General features: G+C 38.8%; 1 protein-coding gene across 12 annotated transcripts in view; it reads right to left on the bottom strand.

Annotated features, from left to right (window-relative positions):
* ANK2 (ankyrin 2) overlaps positions 1–19,908 on the bottom strand; it is a 404,131-nt gene that overhangs the window by 112,587 nt on the left and 271,636 nt on the right. For 10 of the 12 annotated variants that reach the window (XM_089525944.1, XM_089525945.1, XM_089525937.1 and 7 more), the window contains 5 exons: positions 15,429–15,614; positions 14,642–14,665; positions 11,945–12,043; positions 9,058–9,156; positions 1,556–1,654 (listed from right to left, as the gene is read on the bottom strand). In XM_089525944.1, the coding sequence (XP_089382070.1) occupies positions 1,556–1,654; positions 9,058–9,156; positions 11,945–12,043; positions 14,642–14,665; positions 15,429–15,614 (507 nt within the window). The remainder of the gene's footprint in view (positions 1–1,555; positions 1,655–9,057; positions 9,157–11,944; positions 12,044–14,641; positions 14,666–15,428; positions 15,615–19,908) is intronic. The other 2 variants (XM_089525942.1, XM_089525939.1) reach the window with 2 other exon arrangements.

Genomic DNA, 19,908 nt, shown 5'->3' on the forward strand with positions numbered 1-19,908 from the left:
CACCTTTAAAAACAGATTATGTCGTGCCAAATGACAGACACCTAAATGGTTTCTTTTGTGATGTATAGCTGTTTAAAAATAGAATTGCCAATAACTTTTTACTTCTTGGCAGAATTGGAGGACATTTGCAGACAGAGCTGCCTTTGCTGAAGGCATCGAAGTTACCTAATTTCAAAGAAGGGAGGGGGGCATTGTGCAACAGCAGCATTCCATTTGAAGGGTATCCAAAAAGGTTGAAGTTCATAGCCTAATATCTTTGTACACGATTGTTATGAAAATGACAAAGAGCATAGAAGTGGCCCTGTGTAACAATTCCATAAACTTTGGAAGAACTGGTACAGTAAAGGGGAAAACTACATGTTTTGTGGAGCAGAAAGGTGATTTGCTTGCCCTTCCCTGCACATATGTGTGTGTGTTTTTTTAATTGTATGAAAATGGCATATGTCATAAAGGTATCCCCTTCAGAAGGACTGGGCTAATTTCTAGCAGGGACTAGAATGATCATACTTGGTAATCAATTTAAGGCTTTTTAATAGTGAAGCCTCCCTCAGAGGAAAGCAAAAGCAAATCTCTAATAAATCTTGCAAAGAAAATGCAAAGAAAATACTAGGATAGGGCCACTGAAACTCAAGGTACACAACAAAAACAACAACAATGACATGTGGATCATGGTGGAATAAATCATGAAGGAAGAAACAACCAAATCATAATCCACCCACCAAAGCAATATGATTGGATAGTCCTTCAAAAAACATGGTCTTGCATTGGAAGTTGGGCCTAGCTGTCATTCAACCTTACCTTTCCCTCAACTCAACCTGAGTTTTCTCTGCAGAAAAGATTGTTTTCCTTTTTTTTTTTAAAAAAAAAAATCTGGACTGACTGCTTTTCCAAAGGTAACACCTGAAAAAAGCTTCAAGTGAGATCCTAATTCATTTCTCTTAGGGGCAGTCCCTAATGGCCAAATAAAGTGGCTTCTTAACTGCTTTGAAGGTGGGGTATTTAGATGATGCACAAGGCAAAACCAGGTAGAAAGTGAAATGAAGCCACACTCTGGTGCTAAAAACAGAGCAAAAAGAAGCTGGGATACTCTGACTCAGGATAGAAAATGTGCATCATGGCACAAACATATAAACAGCCAGGGCAGGACTGTCAAAAAGCAAAAACGTGATCACCATTAATACCATGGATGTAATTACAACATACACAAACCAGACAGTACAACAGTGGGCATGGGGTTAGGGTGGGGCACTCCATGATTGTGTTTTGACAGTGTATCACTCGCACACCAATGCAAAGATGCACTGTACAGGTGGTGCATGATACGTGTGACTGTGTAGCTGTCGTGTGGACAGCTCATGGGTGTTTAGCCCACCATGGGAGTGGGCCATGAGGACAGTGAGGGTTTGACTCACTTTCAAAACACCCAAGATTCAGCCACTTTTTCCTGCCTGTCTGCACTGGACCTCAGTTTTATAAAGCACTTAATCCACATAAGTTTATACATTTTTGAACTCTGGATTACAATGAATGATTTCATCTATTTTGAACTACATACCTTGGTCCTGGCAAGCAGTGGAGCACCTCGTTCAAGGAGAAGCTCTACAACTTGATCATGTCCACTTCGTGCAGCACAGTGAAGTGGGGTCAGTCCATCCTTTAAAAGAAAAATGGCAGAAGAATGTTAGGTAGGTATAACATGATTTATTGAGACAACACCATTTACTGCTACCCGAAACATGTAGTACAGTTGTACTTTTTAATGGAGTGGCAGTGGCAAACATCTACTTGCCACATTATCACTGAAAAATCGTATGATTTTTCTCTCCAGCTGAGAACCATCAACACTTAGAAGAAGCATTGGTATGAGAATATTTTTTTTTTAAATTCAAGGGACCAGCATGGCAAGCTATCCAAGCCATATTTCAGAATCCAACAACCAAGAACTACCTCTAACCAGCTAACAAACCATGATTTGTTCACAAAAATAGATTGAGGCACAACAATAAGCCAAAATAAACAAATCACAACTTTATTAACCATTAACACTAATGCTCATCTAGGATCATAGGAAGCTGCATTATATTGAGTTGGGTCACTGGCCTATGTGGCCAGTGTCCTATTTCTAACCCTGTTTGGCAGCCGTGATTGTCCAGGACTTCTGGGATGATTCTTTCCTAGTCCTCCCTCGAGATCCTTGGTATTCATTAATATTTCACAAGATGGTGTGACAATCAAGGTAGTATCTTAGTCTTATCTTGCTATGTGATCTGGCAACTATCCTGTCTGCTTATACCATTCTGGTGAAATGATACACAGAAAATCCCTGAAATACCTTAGATAGGTTTCAAAAGAATGGTCAGAGTGATCCACGTCATGCCATGGAATAGGGAGGGGTGGCTGAATTAAACTAGAGAGTGGAAGAAAAGTATTGCAATTGATAATGTTAAATAGAGGAGGAAGCCTTAATTTGTGTTGGCTGAACAGCAAGCTAGCTCTAACAACTGCCTGGCAAACTTGCTATGACAGCACTGTCTCTCTCTTGCAAAATTATCTTCATTGCAAAAGAACATTCTGTCCCAAAGCACTTGCAAGGCTTCTCTCCCACTGAACATGATGGTTAGGAAAATCAAATGAAAGATTTAAAGAAGAGAGTGCATTCTAGGTGATTCTAGACCTCAAAGAACAACAAATAGCTAGGGAACAAGAGCAAATGACTGCAAAATTTTAAAGCAAAATGACATCATAGTATAAATGAAAGGACAGAAAGAAGGAATGTAAGAGAAACGTATTTATGCTAACAATACTGGATTGTTATATTGATAGACATCAGCAAATTAATACATCACCCCTACAAGGCACAATTCAGCAATTTCAGAAAATTATGCTCTATCAGATGCAATTTAACTATTAAGACCTGAAACTAATGAAATCAAATGATGACAAATGACATAAAGTCTATTAATTTCAGCAAGGGGTTATCGCAGCCAATTTGTATTGGGTTGTGCCCTAGGTGTTTAGGGCTACAAAATGATTCTTCTGTAATACAAAATATCTTTTAAAGTTGCCTCATGATTCCCTTAAACATTCCTGGAATTTTAGGGGATCTTCCTTCAAATCCCAAAAGAAATTCCTAATCACTGAGAATCACCTGACTGACCTACTTCCAGGGTCTGGATTCAAGATTCAGATGACTGAAAACAGAACAATGAGATAACCGCACATTTGGAGCAACAGTGGCCCAGAGGATCACTAGTAAAGCAATAGTGAATTCGAGATTTGCAAAATACCAGTTTGTAAAGGGATCCCAGTTCTCCCCCACTCAAGTGTATTGCACCTTTGTTCATGGTTGGATTTCAAACTTCTGTTTTGTTTTGTTTTTAATAAAGCATACCTTTACTGCTCAAGCAAAAACCACCTAAAGGGAAAGGGTAGACACTGATTCATTTCTCCTCTTGCTTCCCTGCCTGTATTTGCAACAGTAAAAGTGTAAGGTCACTGTAGTCAGAGAAAAAGTGTGTTGGCTATACTATTTTAACCAACTATATATATACATGTTTGTTGAAATAGCCCAACGAACAAACCTTTTCCTATCCCCAAACCTAAACCCAAATATCAAGGTGGTCAGTTTTTCTCATAACAATTATTTTGCTCACTGTGACTATGTATATACAGTATTTATCCTTTTCCACTAGTTTCTTTAGTTAGATCGCCTATTGTAATGCATCCAGATTTGTAAACTTGTAAACCAAATCATTAGTTGGAGCAAGATATAATGGATCAAAATAATAATAATAATAATTTGTTTTATTTATATACCGCTATTCCAAAGATCATAGCGGTGAACAGCAAGTAAGCTAATTAACAAGTAAGCTAATTTGCCCCCAACAGTCTGGGTACTCATTTTAGCGACCTCGGAAGGATGCAAGCCTGAGTCAAGCTTGGGCCCTTTTGCTGGTCTTGAACTTGCAACCTTGTGGTTTTGAGTGAATGGCTGCAGTACAGGCATTTAACCACTGCGCCACCAGGCGCATCTCAAAAACAACAACAACAAAAACCACAATGAATCCTTTCAGAAGTTTACAATCACAATGTAAATAAGTGTTTTTGTTAATTTTTCTTAGCATTATGCTGGCACTGTAGCAATGGGGGAAGGGCAAAATGAGTCCTTTGCTCCCAATAAGAATTATGTCCCTTCCAAATGAAATATTTGTTTACCACCACCACCCCCAAATTTCTAGCATAGCAGTAACTTAAATCTTCAGTTGAGCATTCAGAAATGCAGTTTAGTCATACAAAGAAAGAGGGTAGTTAGCGTTATCAAGCTGGGCACAGCAAATATAAGAGTTCTAGGCATGGATGATTTAAAGAGTCTCACTCTTTTCAGTGCTGCAAATCTGGGGTCTGAAGTAAAATTTCATTGGGGGGGCAGAATTTTTTATGCCCTTATTGTCCCCTTGTAGTTACACCTCTGCAATATGGGCCAGTGTTGTTGTTGTTGTTGTTGTTACTCCAGCAGCCTTCCATGGCTACTTCTCAAAGTACATTCACCTTAGATTTCTGACAAAAGCAAAAAACAATTGGCTGCAAAACTAATTTGAGCAAGATTAAGCTAGTCCAAGCTGTTTCAGTAACATGCCCAAAAAACAGTCCTATTTTTGTCACATGCAATTATATGTTATTTCTAGGTTCCAAAAAAGGTGCTTGCAATGAGATGCTGTGTCCCTTCAAAGCTCTGGAGGAGTAAAAAATGATGGTGTGTAGAGCATGGCCACCCCTTCTACATGATAGTGTCCAGTGAACAAGGGATCTCAGATTTACATATGCCATTGTAGCTCCAAGATAGTTCCAGACTTTCTAGCTCCAATGGAGTGAAGTTGGAACTTAGTGCAGCATTGTGTATCACCTTAAAAGAACAAAGTCTTAACAGTAGCTTAGTAGTAGCAGTAATATATTCAATTTATATAGCATCATCCATGTACATTCAACCACACCTTGATAGCCATGTCTTAACAGCTGTGATTTCTAGGGGACTTTTTAAGTGAAATGTATTAAAATTAAATGGGCTTTGGTACTGGCTGTATTTGTGCATACTGGAACCTCTTCAAATAGCTATACAGTGGGGCCCTTGATATCCTCTGGAGTTTGGTTCCAGGACCCCCTGTGGATACCAAAATCTGAGGTTGCTCAAGTCCCGTTAAATATAATGGGATAGTAAAATGGTGTCTCTTATACAAAATTGTAAAATCAAGGTTTTCTTATTGTAATTTAAATATTTTAAAGTATTTTCAAGCCATGGATGTGTGAATCAGTGAATAAAAAATGTGGATATGGAGGCCTGAGTGTACTTGGATTTAGTTCCTCTCAGCAGTTTGGGACTGTGGTGAGTCCTGATTCTAGCTGTAGTCCTAACTACAAATCCAGGTGTTGCCAAGATTCTAGACAATTTGATGGCCTGGTCCTATTTTCTACCTACAAAGAGGAAACAGAGTAGCAAGGGTAGTGTAACAAACCACAAGGGACTGGTAGGCTTTATAGCCATAATTAGCAATTGCCAGCTGTTCCTAAGAAACAAATGTTTTGGACCTGGAAGGTGAAGACCTTTGAGAAGACAAATATGTACAGGGTGCCCGAGTTCCAGCTCAGTAAGCATACCAGTGAAAGCCACCTCTGATAGAGCTATGGTTTTGTTTTTCCTTTCAGGTTATTCAGTAACATGGGGAGGGGGGGACAGAATGCTTAATGGCAGTCCCTAAAGTTATACACACTCTCACACATATGAGGAGCCTGTTTGGAATTTATTAATATACTTTGTATTGCAGTCTTGTACAGTCTGCCAAGATAATTAAAACTTTTGCTTGAGAATAGTTGGCTATGCTCTTCTGGGTTTTATTTATTATTTTCTTTTTGTTTCCTCCTCTTTGTTGTTTTTCTTAACAGCAGAAAACCTCTCTCTGGAAGTTTGCCCAAGGCTAACATCCTCCTTGTAGCCAAAGCATATTTACTTTTCAATTCATTAAAAGTATTAATACTTTTAAAAGTATTTTAAGTCATTTGTATCTCCTGTTGAGAAAAGCTGAAACCAGACTCAGTCAAAAGACTGGTGTTTCATCTTAGTATGGATTCCAGAAAAACAGCAGAATTCTTGACAACTAGGAAATGTCAGCTTTCTAATGTGGCTTTTTATTAGCCTATTTACTTGTGGTCATAGCAAAACAAAGCAATGGTTAAACAAATGAACAAAACAGAAGTACAAGCCTGACACAAGAACATCACAATGGCGTGACACTGACAAATAATGCTCAAATGCTCTAACCTCCCACAATGAAAAGTGTGCAAAGCTGTTACCACCTGCCCCTCAAGAGTACAAATAAAAGATGATACCCCACCTGTGCAAATTAAAATGCCAGAGCTTTGAGATGCTCTCTAGATTTTATGTCAGTGCCTGTATGTTGGCAGCTTTGAGCCACACTACCAGCTGACAAGGGTGATAAGCCAGACAATAGAAGCCTTTTAAAATCAGATTCTTTGTCAGAAGATGGAAGTGGTCTTGGAAAGATCATGCAGTCTAGGACTGCACTTTGATCTGGCTGGTTTAGCAATGTGCCAAGTTCAGAAGATATGAAATAATGTATAAGGGAAGTGAGATGTGACTTGTATAATCCCTGTGGACTTTCATGGTTGAATGGAGGAGATGCCTGAACTAAGCTTTTAAAATACTTATGTCTGTAACTATATCCCAGAACTAAAGTGGCATGAATCAACTTGCTTGTCCTCCGCCATTTTATGCATAAATGACTCTCTCCCTCTCTTCCTTCCCTTTATTTCTAGTACATAACAATCTGCTTCTACAACACTATTACAACTCTCTTTTGCAACATACAGTCCAATTCTAGAAATACAGTCCAATTGTAAAGGACTGCACCTACACTGCAGAAATAACTGCTTTAACTGCCATGGCTCAGTGTTTGGAATTCTGGGAACTGTGGTTTTGTGAGACATTTAGTCTTCTCTGTCAGAGAGCTCTGGTGCCTTGACAAACTACAATTCCAAGAATTTCATAATACATATTGAGCCATGGTAGTTAAAGTCGTTTCAAACTGGATTGTTTCTACAGTGTGGATGCAGCCTAGGAATAGGGAACATAAAAAGTTGTTTTATATTTAAGAAGGCCATCGAACCATTTCGCCGGGTACCATTTGTTCCAATAAACAATGACCTACTAGGGCCACAGTAGAACAGTACTGTACAGAACAATTTAAAACAAAAATAAATCTGGAAAAATATATTTTTATTTTATACAAAGGGGACATGAATAATCTCTGTTGGACTCAAGACTCACAATTTGGCTTGTAGTATCGCTAGGGTAATTATGGGATTTCTTGATTATGATAAATTATATTTCTAAGAACCACAGGGTTCTTTTGAGGTTGTCCAGCAATAGCAGTCATCTTCACTGCAAGAGAGGTCTTTTCTTTCCTGCCCCAGAACTGCTGAGTGTCTACCCATTGCAAATTGTCTACTCACTGCAGCATATAAAGTGAGGTAACATCTTGGAATCATCTGAAGTACATAGGGGTTTCCTAGTGGGTTAATCAGTAAGTGGAAACATTTCTAAATATCTCTGCACACCAGCACTAAGTAGATTTTTGAGATAATACTTGAAGCACAGTGGTGATGGATACATTGGTTTTAGCTTGTTTTATTATTATTATTTTAATCCCTTGATGCTGATTATGGAATATTTTTGCTAGCACAGTTTTTTGTCTTTCACATTTCATAACTATAATCAATGTCCCTCCCCAAGCTCTTTCTGCTGAGTTTATAGCCTCTACCTTGGATCCAGGAGGCATTCTTAAGCATTATTTGCTTAAGGCTCAACCTTACTGTTCAATTATAAGGGTAGAGAGGGAAAGAGTGAATGAAGAGAGGGTGATGCATTTAGAGCCTAGTTCATTAGAGATGGAACTTCCCTTTCTGACATACTTTTCAATCATCCTTTCCTCTTGCTTTGCAAAATGGCATGCTGAGAGAAAAACGTCACTTCAGACCCCATCCAGCAACCAAGAGATGTTGACAATGGCAGAAATATAGAACATCTGAAGGAAATACTGTTCGTAACTACTTGTAACTCACAGCATTCACAAAAGAAAGGCTATCTCAAAAAAAGGAAAGGAACAGCAAGATTGAGTAGAGCAAGAGGATGAGAGTGCTTATCAATGCTCTCATCATCTTGTTCTACTTAATTTCTCTGTTCCTTTCCTCTTTTTTTGAGATAGTCTTTCTTTTTTAGTTGCTCCTGGCATAGGGGTCCCAGTGGAGTCTGCCTCTAGCCATGACTTGAAGGACTTATGGTGCATCTGTGTGCATGCCCTTGCACAGCCCTAAACCCCCTCAGTCAGCAGCCATACTGCACTAAGTCCCCCCCCACCCACCCAAAAAATCTGTGCACACCTATGCTAATTTGGAAGCTCCTCTGCTTGCACAGTGTGTGGAACTCAATTTACACAAATCCCTCCTACCAAATGCAGCATCTTTATTCTCTCAAAGCTGCTCTTGCGAACTGGGGAACACAAAGAAATGTTCTGTGGAGATCAGCAATAGGTAATAGGAATCAATTAAAATTAAAAGTGTCCTGCTTTGTGCAAGGGAAAATGCTTTCTATTAGCATGAAGCCATGTTTGGATGCATCCCTTTACATGTAAATCACAAAACAACATCTTGAACTGTTAGCCTGTCTGAACAATATAGGATATAAATAAATAGAATAAGGAACAAAGTTGATAATCTGGCTTGGATCCAAAGTTTTCACTCTGCAAACAGAAACAGTTTCCATTCACGGAAGCAAAAACCTCCTTTCATCAGCAAAATATCTTCTATGAGTGTAACTATAATTTCTGTCACAGAAGTAAACCTTTAATTTCAAGCCTCTCAAGTTAATTTACTATTGGAATTGGAGTTCTCTCAAGGACTCAAGGAATATACCTTGACGTTGAGACTTTAGGACCATACCTGAACAAAGAAACATGAGGACATACAGGAGGCAATAGAAACACTCACCCTGGTTTTAGCATCGATCTGCCCTCCACGATCCAACAAGAGCTTCACCATGTTTGTGTTTCCCCTTTTGGAAGCCACATGCAGTGGAGTGATTCCATTCTACACCATGAAAAGAACAAACAAAAAGCATGATGGACTTGAAGAGGTTTAATGGGAATGAGTTGCGTTTTGACATGACACGGTATAGAAGATATGCAAGGATGTATCACAGCATACAAAAAACAGTAAGCACTATTCTATCTTGAGGAAATTTTTTAACTGCAATGATTTGTAAAGACTGCTAATAAGAGGTTTCTGGATAGAACAGCTGTTTTATGTTGCATATCTAATATGAATATACAAAAGTTTAGCCCTCCAGCTATACTTCATGAGAATTGGAAATCAGTGGTAATTTTACAACTACGTAAGCTTTTTAACATATGCTGAGTACTGAAACAAACTCATAGTTGCTAGTTGGTAATATATGAAATTACTCACTTTGAATGCAATAATATAAGATTATATATTTAGTTTGGTATATTTTTATAAAGTTAATGAGAGTTGGGGGGTATCCCATCTAAGGCAACAACAAAAACAGCTACTGGAACATCAAACATCACATTTGCATAGCATGGAAGACAAGATGTCCACAATAATAAATATTCATAACAGATCAGTGTACTGAAATACATGGGAAACATTTACAGCATGTTAGCTCAAACACAATGAAGCCTATTATCTACATCAGATTTTAAATTTTCCTTATTAAGGTAAAAGTCTAATGAAAAGACTGTGTATCACCCTTGGTTTTCAATAGTTTTCCTTACACATATTTTGGATCATTCAAAAACTCCCTTGATAGAAAACAGGGAACACATTACTGGAAAAGCTTGAATTTTAAGAAGAATTAGACAAACTTTGAATATGAGTCCTCTACAAAGCAATATAATAAGGTTCAGATATTTAAAAAATAATAATAAAAGCACTCTGATATCCCAACCCAATAATATGTGTGACGGTGTACACAGCAGATGAATCCAATCACCTATAGCCTACTAAGAATACTTGTGACCAAGCGTTCAGTTCTGTGAGATGGGAATAGAGAACACTAAAGTACAGTTCTAAGGTCATCTACTAAACAAGCCCTACTGAGAGCCATTGGACATACTCTCAAGTAACATGTACATGTTAAGAATAAGGAACCATCTCCCTCCAGATGATGATGGTGAACTGCTACTCTGATAGTAACTCACCAGTAGCCAAGCTGGCAAGAGCTAACAGAAAATGGAATTCAACAACATTTTCATGGTCACAATTTGCCCAGTCCTAGTATACAGAATGCAACCCAAATTATTCTTCTTAATCTTTATCATGGCATCTATTTTTAAAGTGTTGTGTGTACATATTTCTAGCAATGCACAAAGATGAAGAGAGGACATCACATAATACTTATTTGTGTAACTTAGACCCGAAATGCACAGGCTAAATAAGGCAGCTTCCAGCTGCTTTAAAGCTGTGGCGTTCAAATGATGAATGCCCTCAAAGTGGCTGGATGCCACACCAGCACCATGATCCAGGCCTCTGGACTGGATCAAAAAGGAGTGGATTAAATCTGACTCCTGGAGACACTATTTGGGACTGATAAAGCAGACTGCTTCAGGAGCAGGCTGTGTGGTTGCTGCAGTCCCAGCTTGATCACAGCCAGAGCAGCCTCCAGTCGCTCCTTTCGGGCCATCTGTTCCAGGCCTTGGATGAATTTTACTGACTGATTTATAGGCTTTTGCCCTATTCTCCCTTTTCCTATTTCAAAAGTATTCCAAATAGCTAAGATAATTAATAAAACACAAAACAATAATTTGTAACACTTCATCAATATCCAACCATAGTTTTTAAACCCACTTGGTACACTTTTCAAAGCTACTGAAATGAATAGGTTTTCACTGCCTGCTCAAAGAGAAGAAGGAAAGGATCCAGATGGATCCTCTGAGGTAGCAGGTTCCATAAACTGGGTACCATAGTAGGGAAGCATGCTGATATCCATCAGCTATATATACTATGAGGGAGTGCCATATAGTTGGACCTTGAATTTCCAGCAATTTATGTTTAGATGAAATTAAATCATTATTAAGGTAGTTTAAGAAATGCAATCTACTTTCACCTGAATATTTCCCAACTAGTTGAAATGCAGCATCAGTATATAAAAGATGCAGAGGGATAAATCTAATGTTATCCCTTACTAAATTACTTCCACTGTAGTTACTGTGAGACATATTTAACACAAGGACTTATGAGACATGTTTAACATAAAGTCCATGGGTTTATTCTAATTGGGACCAAGATCTCTGATATATGCAGAGTAATGTTTGTATGGTATATGTTCCACAATAGCTTTTCCAGAGTGCTATTAATTATTTAGGTAAGTGTGCATATGTGTGTGTGTGCAAGTGAGTCTGCATGCACAGAAATGGCGACTGTTTATGTCCATATACAAATACACTCTGGAAAGACTGATTTATTATAATCAGCTATCTTCTAACTGCGAAGAATGGTCTACTTGCAGCTCAGCTTCTGCAGAATACATGTAAGGATTATTTGCTTCAAGTAAATATTCAAATAGATCTCTAAATGAAAACATCTTAGCATTCCCACCCTAATTTCTTGTTTTAAAATACAATTGAACCTCCGTTTTCACAGGCGATCCTTTCTGGACCCCCATGTAAAAATGGAGGCTTGCACTTATTCAAGACCCAGAGTACTGAATGGAGCACGTCCCATGTGCACAGCAAGGGTGCCCTCCACATGTATTCAAGGGCATGGATCCCACGTCCGCACTAGACATTTTACAAAAGTTTATCTACCTTTTTCACTTGTTCCTTCCATATATAAAAAAAGAGAAAACCATTCATACCCTTGCTGTGAAGTCCACAACAGCTCCTCGGTTGAGCAGAAGTGTTGCTACATTAACATTTCCATAGTGTGCTGCTATGTGCAAAGGTGTGAAGCCACTCTGAAAAGCAAAAATAAACAGTCAGTCCTAATCAGAAAGCACTAGGGGATTTTTTGAATAGGGAAGTTTTTATTTTTTAGAAGTGGAGGGCACATTAATCCCAAGCATTATTTTACTCCATGTAAACCTGCTATGATAACACAAACCCAAGCTTACTTTCTTCTCTAATGGGTAAATAAAGACACCATCTATTTGTACACTGATTAAATATGTGCAAGATTTCATTTTTTATTAATTCAGACATATTCTTTTAGCCTTCTGACCAAATTAAAAGACAAATTTTGATTCAATCAGGACAAGAGACTTTCAAGAAACTCAGAATTTCAACTTCTGAGCAAGCAGGGTTCCCCAGCAAGCTAAGTTTACAATTATAAGAATCATAGCTAGGAAAGGTTACTTTTTGTCCAAAAGTTCTGTAAAGTGTGTGTTTTTACTTGTAAAGGATGATATGTCATCTGGGCTTTTTATTTATTTCTTATGAACTTTAACAAAATTCTTTAATGTTTTCTGAAAACCTTGAATTGTTTTTAAAGACCAATGGGACATTAGTCCCTACCTCCCATGGGAAAGCCAAAGATTATTCCTATTGAGCCTTTCCAGAGTATATCAGAATAAATAGTAGAATACGAATCCTAGATTGCTTGTTCTAACTATAGCAGATCTACTTAATCCATAGGTGTTTACTTATTATTCAGCAAATAATTCAGTGGTTATATTCTAGTTGAGTCTAGCAGCTGGATTCATAAAATTGTCTTCCAAAGCATAACCAGCTATTCATATCCTGCATACAAATGCAGTTTAGAGAATTAAAACAGAGCTCCCTTTTATGCGTTTTTGGCCCGGGACAGATGGTCCCGAAGCGGCATGCCACAGCTGATTATAGGATTAGGGACTGCGCACCAACCGTACGGTCCCCAACCCTAGCACGGCATGGCAGCGGCCTAATGGACGGACATCACGCGGTTTGGTGGCTGTGGCGTCCCTCTGGAGTTAAAACGGACGCCTGCAGACTGCCATTTTCAGACGGTCTATTTTGGGCCTTTAATACCAAGTCCTCTATATGTCTATGGAGTTTATCACATGGGGGAAATCCTGTGCAAAAAACGGGGTTTAAATTGGGGAAAAACCCACAAAAGTGGGTTGGTTTTGACACAACGTCATTGTTAAACTAATGTTAAACCGAACGGAAAGTGGAGAGAAAGTAGACAAAAGCCACTCTTTTTGACTTCTAGAAAATCCCAAAAGTAAAAATGTTTGTCTTTTGTTTACTTTTCGCCCGAGTTAACACAAGTTTAACAACAACATGTGTGAAAATCAACCAGTTTTTGCATTTTATTTCTGCCCTTTAAATCCCGTTTTTGCATGGGATTTCCCCCGTGTGAGAAACTCCTATGTTGTTTCACCTGATTCCCTCACTAGTTGTGTTTTAAAAGCTCCAGAGACCTGAGAAATCCCTTAGCTGATACTCTCAACCAATGGAAACAAGGAGCTATTCGGTCCTTGAACTAGTTAATAAAAAATCACCTTTGGATAAAGTCCATGATCCAAATGAGCAACCTCTAAACCTTCTTTTTATAAACAGTTCTAAAACATTGCTTCTCCCAGCTGCAAACACTATGCAAAACAAATAAATTGTTTCATAAAAGAAAACAACCCCACACCTTTCCTACTGTTGTGAATGTTGGCATATACGTCTTTATTTATGAAAATTCAGATCAGCCCTAATGGTAGCACATTCTGCATTTGAACTTCACCATTGTATGCCATGGACTTAATATATGTGGGCTGATGTAGTTTTTAAAAGCATAACAGCTTTTAAAACAGCTTTTTAAAAAAGCAAAGAGTAGCCATGTGGGAAATCATCACCATTTATGAGGTGGAATAGGTCTCCCATTCAAATTGAAAGAGAACTGATTCAAATATTTAAACCTGTCACAGAAGTTGAAACCTGTGAGAAATGATGAAGAGTGTATAAGGTGAATGGGGTGTCTACAGCTTGTGTGTGGGGGAGTCCACCCCTGAAAGCCACAAATATGCCAACAGTCACCTTAGAACAACTATCCATAGCTACTATACTGTACTTTACTCTTAGTGCTAGGTTTACAGTTTTATATTACGTTGTACTGTATTTAAAAATACCTTCAAAGTTTATTTCTAATGCAAAGTTCTAGGAGTAAAATGAAAATGCAGCCTGTTTGAAAGCTGTAAAAGCAATAAAGGGGGTGGGAAAGAGTAAAACCAGAATAGAAAACAGAAAATGGTTGCCATCTGTGCAGATTAGAAAGGAAGGAAGACTCGGGCTGTATCCACACAGCAGAATTAAAACAGTTTGACATCACTTTAACTGACATGACAGAGTTCTGGAATTTGTAGTTTGGTAAGGCATCAGAGGTCTCTGATATACCAGCCTGAATACCTTACCAAACTACGAGACCCAGGATACTGTAGGATAGAGTCATAGCAATTAAAGTGGCATCAAACTGCTTTAATTCTGCAGTGAGGATACACCTGTATTCTGAAGGGAATTCCTACATCATAGGAATGTATTTATCCATAGGGGTGAGAGGAAGCAGATTAAGAAAACCATGTTTTTGGTACCTCAGTTGTCCTATTCACCATCATCTGTTGCGGCATGTATTGGAGAAAAAAGGAAAGATATTACTGATTATCAGAAAAACAGAGAACCAAGGTGTCCACTGAAAAGAATTACTCTGTTGTTATGGAAGAAAAGACTGACTATCATGGATTAGTTTAAAATTTAAATGTATGCAACACACATTCCCATGGGCCACAAACCAGTATTCTACTCAAGAACAACATTGTTTCAATAATTGTTTTGCCCTGGTATGTTACCAAATTTACAAAGAATGAACTTGAAATACCAATCATGGAGAGGGCAATTGTGGATTTCATTTCTCAAGTGCCCATTTAAAGAACTCTTTAAAGAAAACAGTAAAACTGAATCATAAAAAAACTATTTTATTTTGAACAGCTATTCTAGTCTTCCTTGAGCTCCATGATAAAGAGGAGATTAAAAATACTGGTTTCAGCAACCCCTGCCACAAAAGAAGCTGTATTATTTGAATTAATCTTTTTATAGAAATGGAATGGAATATGAATTTCATAGGGCTGACTAATACATTATTCATCTTGGATGTAAATATGAGGTGTTTTATGCATACGCTTAAAAATATAACACATGAATGTGATTTTAATAAAAACAAACAAACCAGTGATTACACAGGGAATTGCAATCGACTGCAGTTCCTCCCTAGAGGCAAGAAGTAGTTGTCCCGCTCAATGTTTGAAGCAGCTCCAGAATCACTCACTTTTGGTGATGCTCCAATACTATTGAACAGCGACAAAGACAAAGCTGTGTTTTTACCTTAGACTGAACATCAGCATTGTGATCATTCTGGAGCAGAAGTGCTGCTGACTTGGTGTCATCTTTCCTGGCAGCAATGTGCAATGCCGGCAAACGGACTTTCCCTTTCGTGTCATTCTCTAGAAGGATAGCCACTGCTTGATTGTGACCTTGCTGCAATGCAACTGCTAATGGAGTGAAGCCATCCTGTTGCAGCAGAAAGAAAATATACCATGTCAGTCTAGCAGTGGTGTCATTGAAGCAGAATTCTAGAGGGAGAAAATCTAGGGAACCATTAGCAGAATGAGGGGGATCCCGGTCCAATCCCAATACATCAAGGCTGGCTTGGCACATTTTAAAGTAATACACATGATCATTAAAGAGTTGTAGCTTGATTGTTGGACTATGACTCTGTAGACCAGGGCTCAATTCCCAGTTTAGCCATGAAAAACACTGGGTCTTGGTCAAGTCACAGTCTCTCAGCCTCAGGGGAAGGCAATGGCAAACTTCCTCTGGACAAATTTTGCCATAAGTTGGAAACGACCTGAAGGCACACAACAATAAGAACAGCAACATCTTCAAAACCACAATCCCAAACACATCATTCTGCTGGTGAAAATGACAGTGCACTCATGGTTACCTAGTTCCAGATGATGCACATGGGAAATTTAATTGTTTTTAGTTGGACTGTCAGTTCTGCAAACAAATATTGGATTTGTTACACAAACATTTTCACAAACCATACACAATGCATACCTAGCTATGCAACAAGTTGCATACCTTGAGATCATTATGACAACTGTGCTATTCCTTCCCCAGCAAGAAAAAATGAAAGGAATTGTGCCACCACATTGTCTTCCTCTAGTAATATTACACTGGATTTAAATACAGTAAACCATTAGATACAGTAAACCATTTATCTCAGAATCTAAAATGGCCTTACTCAGTAATAATAATTGAATGCTACACTGAGCAAATATTTATTAAACTCAGAGTGAAAAATTAAACCTTGGAAACAGACAGCCAATCAGTGAGAGCAATAACTTAATTTGCATTAAGAAAGATGACCCCATTTCCAGAAAGAGCATTATACTGCATTGTGAAATTTTACGTTTTACCAATCTTTTCATATTCATTTATAATTAAAGTGGAACAAACTTTTTTTAAAGACTCCAGCTGCTCAGGAGAAAGTGCAGCAAACTCTTAATTAAACTTCAGATCATTAAAAAAATTATTACCACAACCCATTAAATCCCTTCATAATAACCTTGAGATACAAAGCTGAAACTGAGAGCTCAGGAGGTATAGCCTGGTAAAAGAAAAGGCAAAAAGCAGGAGTGTTTGGTAGAAAACAATTAGGAAATATACAACTGTTAAATGTCTATTTCTCATCTGCTATTTTTTCTCATCTGCCATCCTTTCCCTGGAGATCCTGCGCAAAGGTCTGGTCCCAAGTACGTACTGAAAAATCCATTGGTTTCAGGGATTTTTTCAATTTCTCCACTGTCCGTTCCATCTTCTGTCTGCATCAGATTTCAGTTTCGAAATAATATGTGTATGTTCCCTAATACTGTAAAGTCATTTTTGTTCCCACATTTGCACAGTGAATACAGTTTTTGGAAGCAAGTTTCCTTGATACAGTATTCGTGCATTTCCCACTAATATATTCTTTTTGTATGCACTGTTGTGTGATCTACATGTTCTTATTTGCATTTTTTGTTCAGAGACCTGTACTACAAAATTCTGTGACATTATCTAGGAAATAATTATGTTCCAGTTTGTATGTTGATTTGAGAAATCTAAGTCCTGGCTCATGTGTGAACTGAATAAAATTGTCTCCTACCCCTTAACTGGAGACATGGGTAGCCCTGTGAAATATTTCAATTTTCAAATCAGGATACAGAACAATGTACAGGAGACAGAGGGGTTGTTCCCACTTAAGATTTGAAACGATTTAAAATACGTTTTTAATAAAATCGATTCAAAATAACACTGTTCTTATCCCGCTATCCGAATCGCTTTGTTCATCGTTCCCATCTGGTTATTTAAATCGAAGTTTTTACCTGCAAGCGTTCCTACTTGGCATGAAATCGGTGTTTAAATAAAGCGATTCTTCTCCTCCATACCTTATTTGGAGCTGTCAATCAATAGTACGTCAGAATGACGTAACGTTAATCCGGAATATTTGGAAGCGGTTTATCTTTTGGCATCGTTTCCATTTCATTGACTGTTTGTGAATTTAGCGAATTTAGGAAAGCGAATTTAAGAAACCCAAGCTCTTTCCAGAGGAACTATGGGATAGGTTTTGCATGACAGCATCCCCTCTTCATGTCTCCCAAAAGACAGCCAGGGAGAATCCCTTCAGAGAGCACAGAGATCAATGGGGGAGGCTTCTGGCAAAGCGAAGCTCTTTCCAGAGGAACTATGGGATAGGTTTTGGAGGGCAGCATCCTGTCTCCCAAGACAGCCAGGGAGAATCCCTTCAGAGAGCACAGAGATCAATGGGAGAGGCTTCTGGCAAAGCGAAGCTCTTTCCAGAGGAACTATGGGATAGGTTTTGGAGGGCAGCATCCTGTCTCCCAAGACAGCCAGGGAGAATCCCTTCAGAGAGCACAGAGATCAATGGGAGAGGCTTCTGGCAAAGCGAAGCTCTTTCCAGAGGAACTATGGGATAGGTTTTGGAGGGCAGCATCCTGTCTCCCAAGACAGCCAGGGAGAATCCCTTCAGAGAGCACAGAGATCAATGGGAGAGGCTTCTGGCAAAGCGAAGCTCTTTCCAGAGGAACTATAGGAGAATCCCTTCAGAGAGCCCAGAGATCAATGAAGGAGGCTGCTGGAAAAGCAGGGAGGGAGCACTCTTCCCAAAGATTCTCTTTCCAGGGTTGGAGGAGAAGGCAGATTCCATTTGAGAAAGGGAGAGAGAAAGGCTCTATTCTCCCCCCCCCCCATTGATTAGAGCCCTTCCCTGCCTCTCCTCCGTTAGAAATGGGCTCTCCCCACACAGAGGGGAGGTTGCAATCCACCGGGGGAAGCCTTGAGCAGCCGGGACTTCAGGTGTTTAAAGCGCTGAAGAGATTAAGCGCCTGTAAACCATTAAAATAAAAAATAAAAATAATCCTTATCTCTTATTGAAAGACCACAGCGGACAAAGGGGTGAGGGAAGCAAAAATGGCGACAGCCAGACGGATGGGGACAGAAAGGGCAACTCCCCCAAGGACAGCCCCATCGCACTCCACTCCTCCCATTCATCTAACGCAATTTCAAAGGCTGTCGTTCCTATTTAAATGCTCCGGTTCCTAAATCGAATCAATGGAAAAACGTAGGTCGGACCCTAGTGTTTTTTTAACACGCGTTAAATGAGGAAAACTCGATTCAAAATTTTATTCCGCTCTACAATTCGATTTGTAGTGGGGACGATTGCGGGTTGCTCTAGAACCGTTCTAGGTTTAAATCGGATCCTAATAGGAACGCCACTCCTTGGATTCGATTCAGAACGCGGGGTTTCACCTAGTGAGAACAACCCCAGAGTGATGTAAAGCTTTGAGTGTTGAACTAAAACTCTGGGAGACCAGGATTCAAATCATTGTTTTGCAATGAAAATGTACTGGGTGACTTCCAACAAGTAACACTCTCTCAGCCCAAGTTTGCCATGGCAAACCTCCTCTGAATATTTTGTTTCTAAGAAAACCCTAGGATAGGGTCAGCATAAATCAAAGTTAATTTGAAGCCACATAGCAACAGCATAGCAACAGCAATGAAAAGGATGGTTGTTAGAGAATAAAAGATAAAATCCCACGGAGTAGAGCTTGATGTCTATCTGATAGAATGTTGTCTGAATTGTGATCATCTAGCACTATCAATTTAGTGTCAGCTGTCTGAGATAACCCTATGATTTCCATAAGCCAATGCTTGAGGGTGTGGGAGAGGTTTTGTTCCAAATAGGCAGATATCACTGTTTTTCTTTTATGGGAAGGTTATATATCCACATAGAAAAGGCATCTCACTCTTTTCATGCCTTCCTGCTTTAGAATAACATAACTGCTATTCTTTCTTAGTATTACCAGATCACAATACTCTAAATTAATCTAAAATGGGGCAATTTAATTAGTCTGGAAAGAGGCTGGGGTTGTGGGCCAAACCATAAGCTTCATATTAATATATTTGAGGTAATATATTCTGGGGGAGTTGTAAATAAAACTGTGACATCTCTTTCACACACACTCTCACACACCCTCGTGCACACACACCACTCTGAGTTTCAAGACATTCAGCAATTCTTTTACGAATACTGTTTTTGTCCAGTTGCTTAGCAACCTCACAGGACTTCATACCCCAGCAAATCTGCAATGGTAACATGATCTCAATCCATCCCAGCAACAGAAAAGATTATTTTAAGAGCCTTCATCCAATGAAATAATATCCACTGAATGAAAGGATGGCAAAACAGCTGTTAATAAAGACTAGCTTGGCTTGAGTGCAACTCCAATAAATGTCATACTAT

This window comes from Sceloporus occidentalis, unplaced genomic scaffold (assembly GCF_023333645.1).
Source record: "Sceloporus occidentalis isolate IW3139 unplaced genomic scaffold, rSceOcc1.0.p SCAF_5, whole genome shotgun sequence".
NCBI classification, from domain to species: Eukaryota; Metazoa; Chordata; class Lepidosauria; order Squamata; family Phrynosomatidae; genus Sceloporus; species Sceloporus occidentalis.